The 15,435-nt window shown below is 38.4% G+C and overlaps 1 protein-coding gene across 1 annotated transcript in view; it reads right to left on the bottom strand.

Moving 5' to 3' along the window:
• The window catches only part of Arp3 (Actin-related protein 3), a 138,565-nt gene extending 123,592 nt beyond the window's left edge, over positions 1-14,973 (bottom strand). Inside the window, exon 1 of the mRNA XM_090387619.1 lies at positions 14,855-14,973. Within this exon, the coding sequence (XP_090243745.1) occupies positions 14,855-14,898 (44 nt within the window). The 5' untranslated portion in view covers positions 14,899-14,973. The remainder of the gene's footprint in view (positions 1-14,854) is intronic.
• Positions 14,974-15,435: the final 462 nt, after the last annotated feature.

Genomic DNA, 15,435 nt, shown 5'->3' with positions numbered 1-15,435 from the left:
AAAGGCTTAAGTTCTGCAAATTGCAGAGGCTGGAGATTTAGAACCTATGAGGTGATCTGATTGAGGAGTATAACGGCTTGAATGGTTTGAGCAAGCTCAATGCTGATGGGATTCTTCCTCTCGATCAAATTACAAACCTTAAGGAGCATAGATTCAAATTGAGAAAAGACAGATGTGAATAGATGTGTGGAAATTTGCCTTTATCCAGCGGGTAGTTGATTGCTGGAACAGACTTTCCACGTCTCGTAGTGGAAGTTAGCATTAGTTGAGGCATATGATACAAGAAAGCAAGCTTATACAGCATCAGCTAAAAAAAAAAAAAAACCTTCCATTTCACCCATCCAGTCACTCCAAATGTTTGTTTAGTGCAGCCTTAAATTTATTTAAGCTATCAACTTCTCCAACAACAACAACAACAAATGGAAGTCTATTCCAGCAATCAACTACCAGCTGGCTAAAGTCAAAACTTCCGCACATCTATTCTACAACTGTCTTTCCTTAATTTGAATCTATGCCATCTCGGATTCTTAATTTGAGCAAGCGAAAGTATCCCATTAGCATTCAGCCTGCTCAAACCATTCAAGACCTTATACACCTCGCAGGTGCCTAGTCACCAGATGCTACAACTTGAAGAACTTTAGCCTTTCCTTGTAAGCACGCCCCTTTGTTCCTCTCACCAATCTTGCTGCCCTTCTCTGTACTTGTTCTAGCAACTCTACATCCTTCCTAAAGTGAGGCCTCGACTTTTACACAGTACTCAAGGTGTGACCTGACCATTGAATTATACAAAGGGATAATCACCTCCTTGTCTCTGCTAGAAAAATTCCTCTATATCATTGACCAAACTCCATGACTTGCTCTGGCAGCCCATCTGCACTGTTCAGAGAACTTTATATCTGACTGCACAATTACCCCCAGGTCTTTTTCATTCTCCACCTCCCTGAGTGTAGTATCACACAGTTGGTATGTTTCTCTTGGGTTACTACTACCCATATGCAGTACTTTGCATTTGTCAATGTTAAACTTCAATTGCCACTTCTTAGCCCATCTGCCTAACTTTTCTAGATCCTGTTGCAGTAGCATACTGTCTTTACTATCATTAACAACCCAGCCAACCTTTGTATCATCTGCAAACTTGGACATTAAGCCTGATATACCTTCATCGATATCATTGATAAATACACAAAACAACAATAGGCCCAGCACTGAACCCTGGGGGACTCCGCTAGCAACATTAGTCCATGTAGAGCAGTGTCCATTTATTACCACTCTCCGCCATCTCCCACTCAACCATCCCTTTATCCACTGCAGTAACTTGCCCTTAATGTCGTACTGCACCAATTTGTATAGCAGTCTTCCATGTGCAGCAGTATCAAAAGCTTTCCTGAAATCCAAGTGTATGATATCAAAATTATTTTTTGCATCCAGTTCCTTTGTGACCACATCGTAGTATGCAATCAAACTGGTCAGACAAGACATCCCCTTAACAAACCCATGCTGTGTCTGAACTATTACTGCTGTCTTGTGTAGGTAATCCTGTATCACCTTTTTAACCAGTGACTCCATTATTTTCCCCGTAACATGTGTATAATTATTTGTCACCCTTTGAACCCACTTTGTGAATTGGGGATACATTTGCACATCTCCTGTCCATGGGGACCTCCCCTGGCTCTAAGGATGCTTTCAAAATTATGGCTAAGGGCTTGCTTACTTCCCTTGTTGCCTCCTTCATTATAACTCGATAGATTCCATCTGCTCCAAGTGACTTTTTTATGTTTAACTTCAACAATTTCTCCTCCACTTTGCTCTTAGTTATTACAAAATCACTTATCTTCCTGTTAGAGTCTGATAAACTTCTGGCATTCCCCTCCTTGAATTACTCCTCATGTGAATGTAGATGCAAAATACTCATACAATTTATCAGCTACTTGAGCAGGATCATCAATAGTCGAACCATCTACGTTAAGTGGACCAATTTGATTCATCCCCTTCCTTCTAGAGTTTACATAAGTAAACAACTCTTTGCTGTTTTTCTTTATGTCCTTTGCCAAAGATTCTCGTAATCTGCCTTCGCCTGCCTTTGTGACTTGATTACAGACAAGCTTATATCTGCCATAGGCTTCTGTCTCACCTGATAATTTATATACATCCCATGCATTTTTCTTTTCTGCCACAAGCCTCATTAATTCATGACATCCATTTAGGCCTAACTTGAATAGTATTTCTTAGTTGGTATGAAAAGCCTAGTAGCCTAGGTGTATTAAGTGTATTAATAATAATAATAATAAGATTAAGTCCCTGAAGGCCCATTTAGAATTCACCATTGGTAACATCAGTTGATTCCACTGTATAGAATTTAAAAAGTGTCTGAGACCACTGTAGCTTTACAAAACCCTTCCCTTTAGCCTTGACGGTTGTTACATCTTTAAGTAAATCCCACATCAGTACACTGTGATCACTGTCACCTAGTGGTTCCTTTATCTGCAAATTCTTAATTCTAAAGGTGATATATTAAATAAATTTAAGGCTGAGCTAGACAGGCATTTGGAGTGTATTAATGAGTGAAATGGAGGGCTGTTTTTTTTTTCTTTTTGGCTAATGCTGCATAAGCTTGCTTTCTTTGTTTTGCTTTTGTTTCCATATGGTCCTGACCATATGGAAACAAAAGTCACCAAAAAAAAAAATAAAAATAAAGTGACAGCAGCGTGTGCTTAGTACTATCATGTAATCAGTAAGCAAAGTAAATGTCATGTCATGACAAACAATGTAAACAAAATAAGATGAAAATACAATAGCAAGCAACCACAGGGGCTCACATGTGGTGAGTATGGGCTTGGCACACCCAGGGCCCTGAGCTGGATATCCATTCTTCTCTTTCTTGGTGATTCCCTTCTGCTTCTCTCCTGGGGTAATTCAGTTTTTTTTTTTTTTTTTGTTGGTGCAGCATAAGCCTCAGGCTTCCTTGCACCATATGGCTAATAATAATAATAATAAAAAGCCAACAAGGTACTGCAAATGAAAGATCATGCTTTGCTGGTAAAGCATTTTTACCAAAACATAAATGCCTTGACTGCTTTTGAAGTACTGCTTAAGAACCTCCTTTCCCAAAATAAATTATATAAAATGAAGAAACATATGCTTTGTCTACAATTCCAAGCAATCAATGCTATCCAATTGTGAGGATTACTGTTTTTGCCTAACAACACATCTAATGCTCTCAATCTTTTCCCAGTAACAACACTTCAAAGTACGCAGTTAAGTTAATCTTCTTTAGGCAACACCAGATCATAACTTGGTAATGGTCTCTTCACCAAAGAGTCTCTCTCTCTCCCCCAATTACAATTCTCAGCCTCGTGTAATTTGGCATCACAAGGTGGCCAAGTGAGATGATCTAATATGTGATCAGATCATGTCACTAAAATGATTCTTGCAGGGATAAATCCTTTGTCCTTATTATACCCTAAACTCACTCTTTACCTAAACCAGCTTTTGAAAAAAATGTGGCAAGGCTATTCATGATAAGAACATAGCATACTGAAACTGACTATATCCAAGCCTCCAGCTTTGTCTGCCAACACTAAAGCTTTCTACAGTTACAAACACTATAATAAATCCAAAATCAATTTCGAAACTGCTAAGAATAGGAAATATTATTCTTGACCAAATGATAGTCAAAGTTGTGCGGAAATTTGCCTTTGGCCAGCGGGTGGTTGGTTGGTGGAACCGACTTCCATCACTTGTTGTTGAAGTTGATAGCCTAAACAAATTTAAAGCTCAACTGGACAGGTATTTCGAACGAACGGAGGGGTGAAATGGGAGTGGGTTTTTTTTTTTTTTTTTTTTTTTTGGCTGATGCTGAGTAAGCTTGCTTTCTTGCATCATATGCCTCTGCTAATGCTAATGCTAATGCTAAGTTATTGGCTAAACTCCTGTCAGTCCATTTTTTTCAACTCTGTTACATCAAGACAGTCCTACTGCATCCTAATCTAAAGACAAAGCTGATTTATTAGCATCCTACTTTAACTCTTGCATCACCAATCTTGGTAAATCACCTTCTATACTAAAAATTGCACTCAGCTTCTCTAGTTTTCTGACAGAAAGACATTAAAAGAATTTTTCACAATCTTAATGCCAAGAGATATCCAGATCCCAATGGTATTTTTACACTTGTTCTTAAAACAAGAATCTGAATTGCTTTTTTCACTCTTATTCCACTGGTGTTTTCATTTCTGCATGACAATTTGCTAATAACCAGCCAATTCCTTAAAAGGGTAATAACAAATTCCACCTTTACAATTGTTGTCCTACTGTACTTACCTTAACTTTTTACAAAGTAATGAAGAAATCTATCAACTGCCATCTCATACGCTATTTTGAAACCTTCCATCAGATTAATGACCACCAATATAGAGACCACTGGTGTCAATCCATTACTGAAACTGATAGTCTTGGCTTATGTTATTCTTAATCAAGCAGTCACCAACCGTGCTAAAAATAAGCACGGTTGGGATCTAGAAGGATTGAAATTCACTGTTTTCCCCCACTTGAAAATTACATGGAGAGCAGCATTTAAGGAATCAGTGATGGACATCTGAGAAGTTGTAGTTTGTGCAGTGCAGGGTTTGTGCCATATACTATAACATGCAGTGAATGGCTTGAGAGAACAGTAGCTATTAATATCCCCCCAAGCTAGAAGTTTTCTGCATTGCTCAGAAAACTTCATATCTGACTGAACAATTATTCCCAGGTCTTTTTCATTTTCTACCACCTTAAGTGTAGTACCACACAGTTGGTACTTTTCTCTCAGGTTACTTCTACCCATATGCAGTACTTTGCATTTGTCCACTTCTTAGCCCATCTGCCCAAATTATCAAGATCCTGTTGCAGTAGCACACTGCCATTACCGTCATTAACAACACTGCCAACCGTTGTATCATCTGCAAACTTTGACACTAAACCTGATATACCTTCATCAATATCATTGATAAATATACAAAACATTAGTGGACCCAACACCGAACCTTGTGGGACTCCACTAATAACATTAGTCCACGAAGAGCAGCACCCATTGATTACCACCCTCAGTCTTCTCCCACTTAGCCATCCTTTTATCCATTGTAGCAACTTACCCTTAATACCATTCTGCTCCAATTTGTACAGTAGTCTTCCATGCGCAACAGTGTCAAAAGCTTTCCTGAAATCCAAATATATGATATATCAAAATTATTTTTTGCATCCAGTTCCTTTGTAACCACATCATAATATCCTATCAAATTTGTCAGACAAGACTTTCCCTTAACAAACCCATGCTGTGTCTGAATTATTGCTGCAGTCTTGTCTAGATGATCCTGCAATGCATCTTTAACCAGTGACTCCATTATTTTACCCGGAACAGAAGTTAAACTAACTGGTCTGTAATTACTCGTGTCACCCTTCGATCCCCCTTTGTGAATTGGGGATACATTTGCACATCTCCAGCCCGTGGGAATCTCCCCTGAGTCCAAGGATGCTCTCATAATTATGGCTAAGGGTTTGCTTAGTTGCTTTGCCGCCTCCTTTAATATAACTGGATAGATCCCATCCACCCCAGGTGATTTTCTTATGTTTAACTTCAACAATTTCTCCTCCACTTTGCTTTCAGTTATTACAAAATCATTAAGTATCCTGCTACAATTTGATAACCTTCTGCCATTTTCAAACCTTAATAATTCCTCATGTGTGAATGTAGATGCAAAATACTCATTCAGTTTGTTTGCTATCTGAGCAGGATCATCAACAGTCGAACCATCGATGTCAAGTGGACCAATCAGATTCATCCCCTTCCTTTTAGAGTTTATATAAGTAAAGAAATCCTTGCTGTTTTTCTTAGCATCTTTTGCCAAGGATTTCCTTTGTGACCTGATTACAGACTAGCTTATATCTGCCATAGGCTTCTGAGTCGCTTGAAAATTTATATGCATCCCATGCATTTTTCTTCTCTGTTACGAGTCTCATTAGTTCATTAGATAACCATTTAGGCCTAAACCTTGAACAATATTTCTTAATAGATATGAAACTTTTAGTAGCATCCACGATTAATTCCTTGAATGCTTCCCACTTAGAATTTACTGTTGGTAACATTGTCAGTTGATCCCACTGTACAGAATTTAAAAACTGTCGGAGACCACTGTACTCACCTTTACGGAAGCAAAAACCCTTTCCTTTACCCCTGATGGTAATTAAATCTTTAAGTAAATCCCATATCAGTACACTGTGATCACTGCCACCTAGTGGTTCCTTTATCTGCAAATTCTTAATACACGAATAATCACTGCTGATAACCAGATCAAGAGTATTACTTTCTCTGGTTGCCTCTCGAACATGCTGCTGCAGAAAACAATCATCCAATAAATCCACAAAAGTCTGACTAATGTGTGAGTGACCAACCCACAAGTTCCAGTCAATACCTGGGAAGTTAAAATCCCCCATTATAAGACATTCCGATCTACTAGCCCACTATTTCTCTCTACAATTGTTCATTGTACTCATTCGAGCCATTAGGCCTATAACACACTCCTACTCTTATTTTTGCTTTCGCAATGCTTATGTCACACCAAACTGACTCAACAGTGCACTGTTCATCTATATCAACTGGATGCATTTAATGATTCAAAGAAATATTCATTTAGTAACATTTAATGATACTATTTAAAAATTTTGCAAGGGAATACTTAGTTGCTAAATTAAACATGGAGTTAGCTGTAATTCCAGAAGGCCTTAGCCAACTGCAGTAACTGGAATACCTCAACTGACAAACTGTTTAAAGTATTTATGTGTGAGAGATGGAACAAATGATGGAGGCACCAAACTGGGATTTGATCCCAACAGGACAAGTGAAACAACCAACTATTCTCAGATATGTGAATGGGTGAAAAATTAATGATAGTTAGCGAAACATAAGAGAGTTCCAATGTCTTTCAAAAAATGTGAAAACTTGGCCATACAAAGATGCACTATTTTAAGAAGGTGAAATAACATCAGGTATGACAAGTGTGACATGTTACTGGCATTACATGATAAGTAAATGCTTCGTTTTACACTGATTTGTTTAGTATCTGTGAATTTGCACTTCAAATATATGCAGTAAAATATTTTTTCCCAAAATTTGCCTTCTAAAACATGGGTGCATCTTCTCGTCTGTTAATCAAAAAACTAAGGTTGAGGTAACTTTTAATCCACACAGTAAAATCTCACTTTAAATAGTAGTAGTAGAAGCATGTGATGCAAGAAAGTAGTGTACGAGCTTATGTAGATCAGCCAAAAAAAAATTTTGCACATTTTCTTTATTACATCACATGCCTCCATTACTACTACTACATCCATTCTCTCTGACAGTTTGTCCAGTTCCTCCTTGAATTTATTTAAGCTATGAACTCCCACAATGATAGATGGAAGTTTGTTCCTGCAATCAACCACCCACTTTCCATACATCTATTCCAGAACTCTTTCCTTAATTTGAATCTATGTCCCCTCAGGTTTGTAATCTGAGCAAGAGGAAGAATCCCATTAGAACTGAGTCTGCTCAACCCATTCAATGCCTTATACACCTCAATCAGATCACCTCGCAGGTGTCTAGTCTCTAGATGCTGCAATTTGCAGAACTTAAGCCTTTCTTGGTAAGAGGACCACTTTGTTCCCCCTCAACAATCTTGTTGTCCTTCTTTGTACTCATTCTAGTAACTCTACATCCTTCCTAAAATGAGGCCTCCAGACCTGTACACAGTACGCAAGGTGTGGTCTGACCATTGCCTTGTACAACAGGATAATCACCTCCTTATCTCTGCTAGCAAAATTCCTATATATCATTGACAAGACTCCATGACCTGCCCTGGCAGCCCATCTGCACTGCTCAACAAACTTCATATTTGACTGCACAATTACCCTCAGGTCTTTTTCATTCTCCACTTCCCTGAGTGCATTACCACACAGTTGGTATGTTTCTCTTGGGTTACTGCTACCCATATGCAGTATTTTGCATTTGTCAATGTTAAACTTCAGTTGCCACTTCTCAGTCCATTTTCCCAAAAAATGTCAAATGACTTTTCTTGGTTAATTACAAAAATGTTTACAATAAAAAATTATTTTGTAATTAACGTTGTTTGACACTAAACCCTTGAAGTATCAGAAACAGTGAGGGGCCGAACAGTGACCCCTGTGGAACTCTGCTTATTATATTAGTCCATCTAGAGTAGTTGGCCATTTATAAACGCACTTTCTCTCCTTTCACTTAGCCATTCCTTCAGGGGTGGGCCATCCTGAGGGTGTAATGGGTATGCTGCACCCAGGCACCAACATTTAAGGGGTGCCTGAAAATTTTAAACTTGCATACACATATGAAGAAAATTTTAAAAGGAGGGGGGTGCCAAATTGTGATTGGAACCCAGGCACCATATTCCCTAGGAACTCCCCTGCATTCCTTTATCTAAGCAGTAACTTTTCCCTCATGCCACATGTTCCAATTTATATAACAATTGTACATATGGTACAGTATCAAAGGCTTTATTGAAATTTAAATAAGTGACATTATTTATATTTCAATTATTCTTTGCATCAATTTCCTTTGTTACAACCTCACAAATAGCTAATTAGATTGATACGGCATAATCTCCCTTTAACAAATCCATGCTGTGACTGCTTTATGGCCTTCCACCCATCAAGGTGATCTTGCATCACTTCTTTAACTACTGCTTCCTTATTTTCCCTGGCACAAGATGTCAAACTGACAGGTCATAGTTACCCAATTCACCGTTTGAACCATCCCTGTGAATAGGAGAAAACATTTGCACATCGCCAATCTGTAGGTACTTCCCCTAAATCTAAAGATACTCTGCTTATGACGGCTAAAGGTTTAACTAACTCCTTTGCAGCTTCTTTTAGTATAATTGGATAGATTCCATCAGCCCCCAAGTGCTTTGTTCACTTTTAGCTGCAAGCACAAGATAAGTGCACCTAATAAAGTGGCAACTCAGTGTACTTTCGCCATTAACTACTAATACAAATTATACAGGATTTCAAAATGAAGTAGAGACATTATGATGAATATATGCCACAGAAACCAACAGCCTGTGAAGCCCTCATTGCCTTTCATTTCACTATTAGATTGGTTGAATCACTAATTTAATGAGAACCAACATATATGTTCAAAGAAAATACACAGGCTTGCAGCAGAATAAAAGAATGACATCCTTCAAGTAGCAAAACGCTCAATTATTTTAAGGCTAGATAAGCACGCACAGTATATAATGTATAAATAATACATGCAAATTACTGTAATTTTCCCTGCTTTTCCCGTTCCCTTTTACATGCATATAAAGTGCAACAACAGTCTCAGCTATTTCAAATAACTGGGATTCTGTCTTACTACAAACTGTTACACTGTGATAAAAGTGCAACAAAACTATAGTGTTCTTAAAAAAATTGTCAGCAAAGACAAATGATAACACAAACATCAAGAGACTTGCACCAGGATCTCCAGATGTTCCCATATAAACTCCTTTCAGACATGAATATAAAAATTATGTGAACACATTTCACTACTGTTACACCAAAATTAAAAATCTTTAAAGATAATAAAAATGTCATAGCACTACTCTTCATGCCTGGTGAGGTTCATTTTGCTTTGAATGAAGAAATTATGGGCCTACATGAGAGCTTGAAGGACAGGGTGGATGCCCTCGAAGGATTACAAGTGAGGGGTCCATTAAGCTCTCAGCTGCCCACACCAATGCCAGAGCTTGCACTTGGTCATCGTGCAACACAGCGGCAACCCCCAAGGCAGAATGCGCTGGTCCCAAAGGAACTAGTAGTTGTTGGTGACTATCGTCAGGGAAACGGGAAACATGCTTTGTAAAAAGGATAGGTGGAACAGGACCAGGGTATGTCTGCCAGGGGCAAAGGTTGATGATGTAGAGTGGATATCATCTTTTAAGGGCACAAGAGGTGATATAGTTGTACACGTTGGCACTAATGATATTAAGAGTAGGAGACCGGCGGAATTACTTAACAAGTACAGGTCACTGATGAAAAAAAGCCGTGAATTAGGGTTGAATTTGAAAGTGTCTGCAATTCTGCCCAGACACGATAGGAGGGAGTATATGATGAGAGCCCTGTCGATCAATTCGGCCCAAGATTGTGCAGGGCTCAAGGGGTAGAATTTTTTTCAGCCTGGTCTGTACTTGTTAACAGGACAGACTGCTTCTACAGGGATGGGATACACTTAAATAGAAAGGGTGCAAGAATGTTTGCTGATGCTATCGAGGCAGTGTTAGGTGGGTCGGAAAACTGCTAGATTGGGGGGATACAAGGACTAATAGATTAACAGTAGCCACTGGCAGAGGAGAAAGTGATTCTTGCACTGCTTCTATTGGAATGAGCAGCAGCCTGGAAAATAAGATGCAGGATATTACAGAGATTGCTGGGAATCATGGGGGTACAAGTAAACACATGGGTTGTGTTAGGGTGGCTAAGAGGAAGAGCAGGTGCATGTATACTTGCGTGTACACCAATGCTAGGAGTTTAGTAAATAAATTTGATGAATTTGTGTTATTGCTAAAAACATCAAAGGCAGATATTGTTGGGATTTCAGAGACGTGGTGTCACACAGATATAAGGAATGCAGAACTGGAATTTGGGGAGTACAATGTCTACAGAAAGGATAGACAGAATAGGAAGGGAGGAGGGGTTATGCTATTAGTTAAGAAACACAAAATCCAAGGAAGTGAAGCCAGTCGACATCACTGGACAGTGCAGTGTCAAGTCAGTTTGGTGTGACATAAGCATTGGCAGATCAAAATTGAGAGTAGGAGTGTGCTATAGGCCTAATGAATCTGATGAGTATAATAAGAAACTGTACAGAGAAATAGAGTGGGCCAGTAAATCAGAGAGTCTTATAATGGGGGATTTTAATTTCCCAGATATTGACTGGAATTTGGGGGCTGGTCACTCACACACTAGCAAGGCTTTTGTGGATTTATTGGATGATTGTTTTCCACATCGGCATGTCCGGGAGGCAACTAGAGGGAGTAATACTCTTGATTTGATTATCAGTAGTGATTCTTCATGCATTAAGAATCTGCAGATAAATGAACCACTAGGTGGCAGTGATCACAGTGTTCTGAAGTGGGAGTTACTCAAAGAGGTAACTACCATTAGGGGTAAAGGGAAGGGGTATTGCTTTCGTAAAGGCGACTACGATGGACTGAGACAGTATTTAAATTCTATACAGTGGGATCAACTGATGATGTTACCAACAGCAAATTCAAAATGGGAAGCAGTCAAAGAACTTATCTTGCAAGCTACTAGGCTTTACATACCAACTAAGAAATATTGTTCAAGGTTTAGGCCTAAATGGATGTCAGATGAACTAATGAGGCATATGGCAGAGAAGAAAAATGCATGGGATACATACAAATTAACACGTGACACAGAAGCCTATGATAGATACAAGTTGATCTGTAACCAAGTTACAAAGGAGATTAGGCAGGTGAAGGCAGATTACGAGAGATCCTTGGCAAGGGATGTGAAGAAAAACAACAAAGAGTTCTTTACTTATGTAAACTCTAGAAGGAAGGGGATGAATAAGATTGGTCCACTTGATATCGATGGGTCAACTGTTGATGACCCTGCTCAGGTAGCTAACAAACTAAATGAATATTTTGCATCGACATTCACACATGAGGAGTTATTCAGCGAGGGGAATGCCAGAGGTGTATTCAACTCTAGCAGTAAGCTAGAGAATCTTGTAATAACTGAGAGTAAAGTGGAGGAGAAATTGTTGAAGATAAACACAAGAAAGGCACCTGGGGTGGATGGGATCTATCCAGTTATATTAAAGGAGGCAGCAAAGGAAGTAAGCAAACCCTTAGCCATAATTATGAGAGCTTCCTTGGACTCAGGGGAGGTACCCGTGGACTGGAGATGTGCAAATGTGACCCCAATTCACAAGGGAGGATCAAAGGCTGACACAAGTAATTATAAACCTGTGAGTTTAACTTCTGTTCCCAGAAAATTAATGGAGGCACTAGTTAAAGAAGCACTGCAGGATCATCTAGACAAGACTTCAGTTATAGCTCGGACACAGCATGGTTTTGTTAAGGGCAAGTCTTGCCTGACCAATTTGATTGGATACTATGATGCAGTCACAAAAGAACTGGATGCAGGGAATAACTTTGATATTATATACTTGGATCTTAGAAAGGCTTTTGATACTGTTGCACATGGAAGACTGCTGCACAAATTGGAGCAGTGTGGCATTGGAGGCAAATTGCTGCTATGGATAAAGGGGTGGTTGAGGGGGAGAAGACAGAGAGTGGTAATCAATAGACACTGCTCATCGTGGACTAATGTTATTAGTGGAGTACCTCAGGGTTCAGTATTGGGTCCTTTATTGTTCTCTGTATTTATAAATGATATTGATGATGGTATATCAAGCTTAATGTCCAAGTTACAGACGATACGAAGGTTGGCAGGGTTGTCAAGGACACTACTGACACTATGCTGCTGCAACAGGATCTGGAAAGGTTGAGCAGATGGGCTGAGAGGTGGCAAATGAAGTTTAACATTGACAAATGTAAAGTACTACACATGGGAAACAGCAACCCCAGAGCAACGTATCAACTCTGTGGTACTACACTGACAGTGGTAGAGAATGAAAGGGATCTGGGGGTGGTTGTGCAGGCAGATATGAAGTTCTCTGAGCAGTGCAGATGGGCTGCAAGAGTAGCTCATGGTGTATTGTCAATGATATATAGGAATTTTTCTAGCAGGGATAAGGAGGTGATTATTCCCTTGTATAAGGCAATGGTCAGGCCACACCTAGAGTACTGTATACAGGCCTGGAAGCCTCATTTCAAGAAGGTGTAGAGCTGCTGGAACGAGTACAGAGAAGAGCAACAAAATTAGTGAATGGAACAATGGGGTGCTCTTACAAAGAAAGGCTTAAGTTTTGCGAATTACAGTCTGGAGACTAGGCACCAGCGAGGTGATCTGATAGAGGTGTACAAAGCCTTGAATGGTTTGAGCATGCTCAATGCTGATGGGATTCTTCCACTTGCTCAGAATAATCACCTGAGAGGGCATAAGTTCAAATTGAGGAATGACAGATGTAGGATAGATGTGCGGAAATTTGCCTTTAGCCAGCGGGTGGTTGGTAGGTGGAACAGACTTCCATCCCTTGTCGTGGAAGCTGATAGCCTAAATAAGTTTAAGGCTCAGCTGGACAGGTATTTCGAACGAACAGAGGGGTGAAGTGGAAGTGGTTATTTTTTATTTATTTTATTATTATTTTTATTTTTTTTATTTTTTATTTTTTTTTTTTTTTTGGCTGATGCTGCATAAGCTTGCTTTCTTGCATCAAATGCCTGTACTAATGCTAAAATGCTAATGCTAAATTAAATTGCTCATTCACTTCTCAACAGCAAAACAGAGAAATAGTTCTATAAAATAATGCTTCTCTGTATCACATAACAGTACCATGCTTCTTTATTACGATAGAAATAGAGAATAGTAGTAGTGGCATGTGATGCAAGAAAACAAGTGCATGAGCTTATGCAGCATCAGCCAAAAAAAAAAAAATCACACCATTCCCTCCAAATGCCTGTCCCGTTCCTCCTTCAATTTATTTAACCTATCAACTTCCACTACAGATGGAAGTTTATTCCAGCAATTAACCACCCGCTGGCTAAAGGCAAATTTCCGCACATCTATTCTACATCTGTCTTTTCTTAATTTGAATTTATGCTCCCTTAGGTTCATAATCCTTAGGTTGTTTATTCTCTAGGAAGACCACATGGTCAGAGGAGCTCACACAATAAAGAGAATGTGAGTAACACCACAGTATTTAGTAGCCACATGTACTTATGCACCTGAGTGCTTGTTGGTTATGAAACATTAAGTCAAATTCCGATAAAAACAAAGGACACAGGTTAAATATAGAAGGCACTACAATTTTAGAAGAAAATGCTGAAATGTAAAATGATGAGCATTTGTCAACTGCCACAAAAAAAAAATAATAATAAAATAAAAAAAGAGAACAGTATCATAACTGCTGGACCTTTTTTTTTCCCTTTAAACATAACTGGCACACACAAAAAAAAAAAAAAAAAAAAATATATATATATATATATATGTCCATACTATTGTATTTGCTGAGTACAACGACAAAGCACTGCCACTGATGTGTTTATGATGTTGACGTGCAATTAGATTTGCACTATATTTATTATTTTATTTAGCAATAAAACTATTCAAATTATGCCTGTAAATAATGAACATCAAACTATAATAAGAAAAATAAAAAGAAACCAATAAAACTGGGTTTACATAATAGTTATCTGATATTGTAGATATTAAAAATTGTTCTTTAAAGTTCACTTTGTTATTTCTCCCTTAAATTTCTCTAGATAAAACGGTGATCGCTTTCGTCTCCTGTAGATCACTATAAAAACACATTTAAAGGTACAAAGTGGTCCACCCAGTAAATTCAATAACAGCGGCAATTTCAACATTGCATCGAATATCTGTGTAAGAGAATAAAAATAAACCTACTTAAACCTTCGCAGAGTGAAAGAAGGTAAAGAAACTAATAAAACGCAAAAATACTTATATACACTATCAGTAATTTTTGCAAAATTTTAATATTATCACTAACAGCAAAAAAAAAAAAAAAAAACCCGGAAACTAAGCCTAACAAATAAACTTGGCAGCGCCTTACAGATGACAGAATTGAAACGTAATGTAAAGCTAACTGAATTTTCATTTGGGAATATCGTAGTGATTATAAATAACATTCGTGTTTTCTTTTTTAATTATTACTTACCCTGTACCATTGTCTATTACGATCGCGGGTAGCCGTCCGGCCATTATCGGATTAGTTTTTGAAGTATACAGGGTGGAAAATAGGCGTTACCCTAAAAAAACCAACACATGTGAAAAGTGAACGCCGACAACACAGTCACACCGGATGTACTCTCGACGTCACGTTCATTGATGGTAGGCAGCGTCCAGAACTTCGATTGGTATCAACTATTATTTAATCAAATCATGCCAACTGAATAAGTGATGTTGGTAAAGCCATTTGAAATTTCGTTTCACCGTATTCCTTAGCAGTTCTAACAATTGGAACAGCTTAGGAAAAAAAAAAAAAAAGAAAAAAACAGTGGTTATTGTGAATGAAGCTTAACGACATAAGAGCAGCTAAGGCCTAAATGTGTCACTGCTTTTTACTTGCAAATCTTATTACGAACATCAATTGTTAATTAAATGCAGTCATAAAGTTTGATCTGTCTAAAGTAGCAAAAAAGTTCTGTAAAATGTGATATATCTTCTAGAAGTTATTGCAACCTCGAAGAGCCGTGTATATTTAAAAATATCTGAAAAGTGCTTGACCTGATATTTGAG

The sequence above is a fragment of the Mastigoproctus giganteus genome, chromosome 13 (genome assembly GCF_048544385.1).
Source record: "Mastigoproctus giganteus isolate SK-2022 chromosome 13, ASM4854438v1, whole genome shotgun sequence".
In the NCBI taxonomy this organism is placed as follows: domain Eukaryota; kingdom Metazoa; phylum Arthropoda; class Arachnida; order Uropygi; family Thelyphonidae; genus Mastigoproctus; species Mastigoproctus giganteus.
This window is presented reverse-complemented; position numbering and strand designations above follow the sequence as displayed.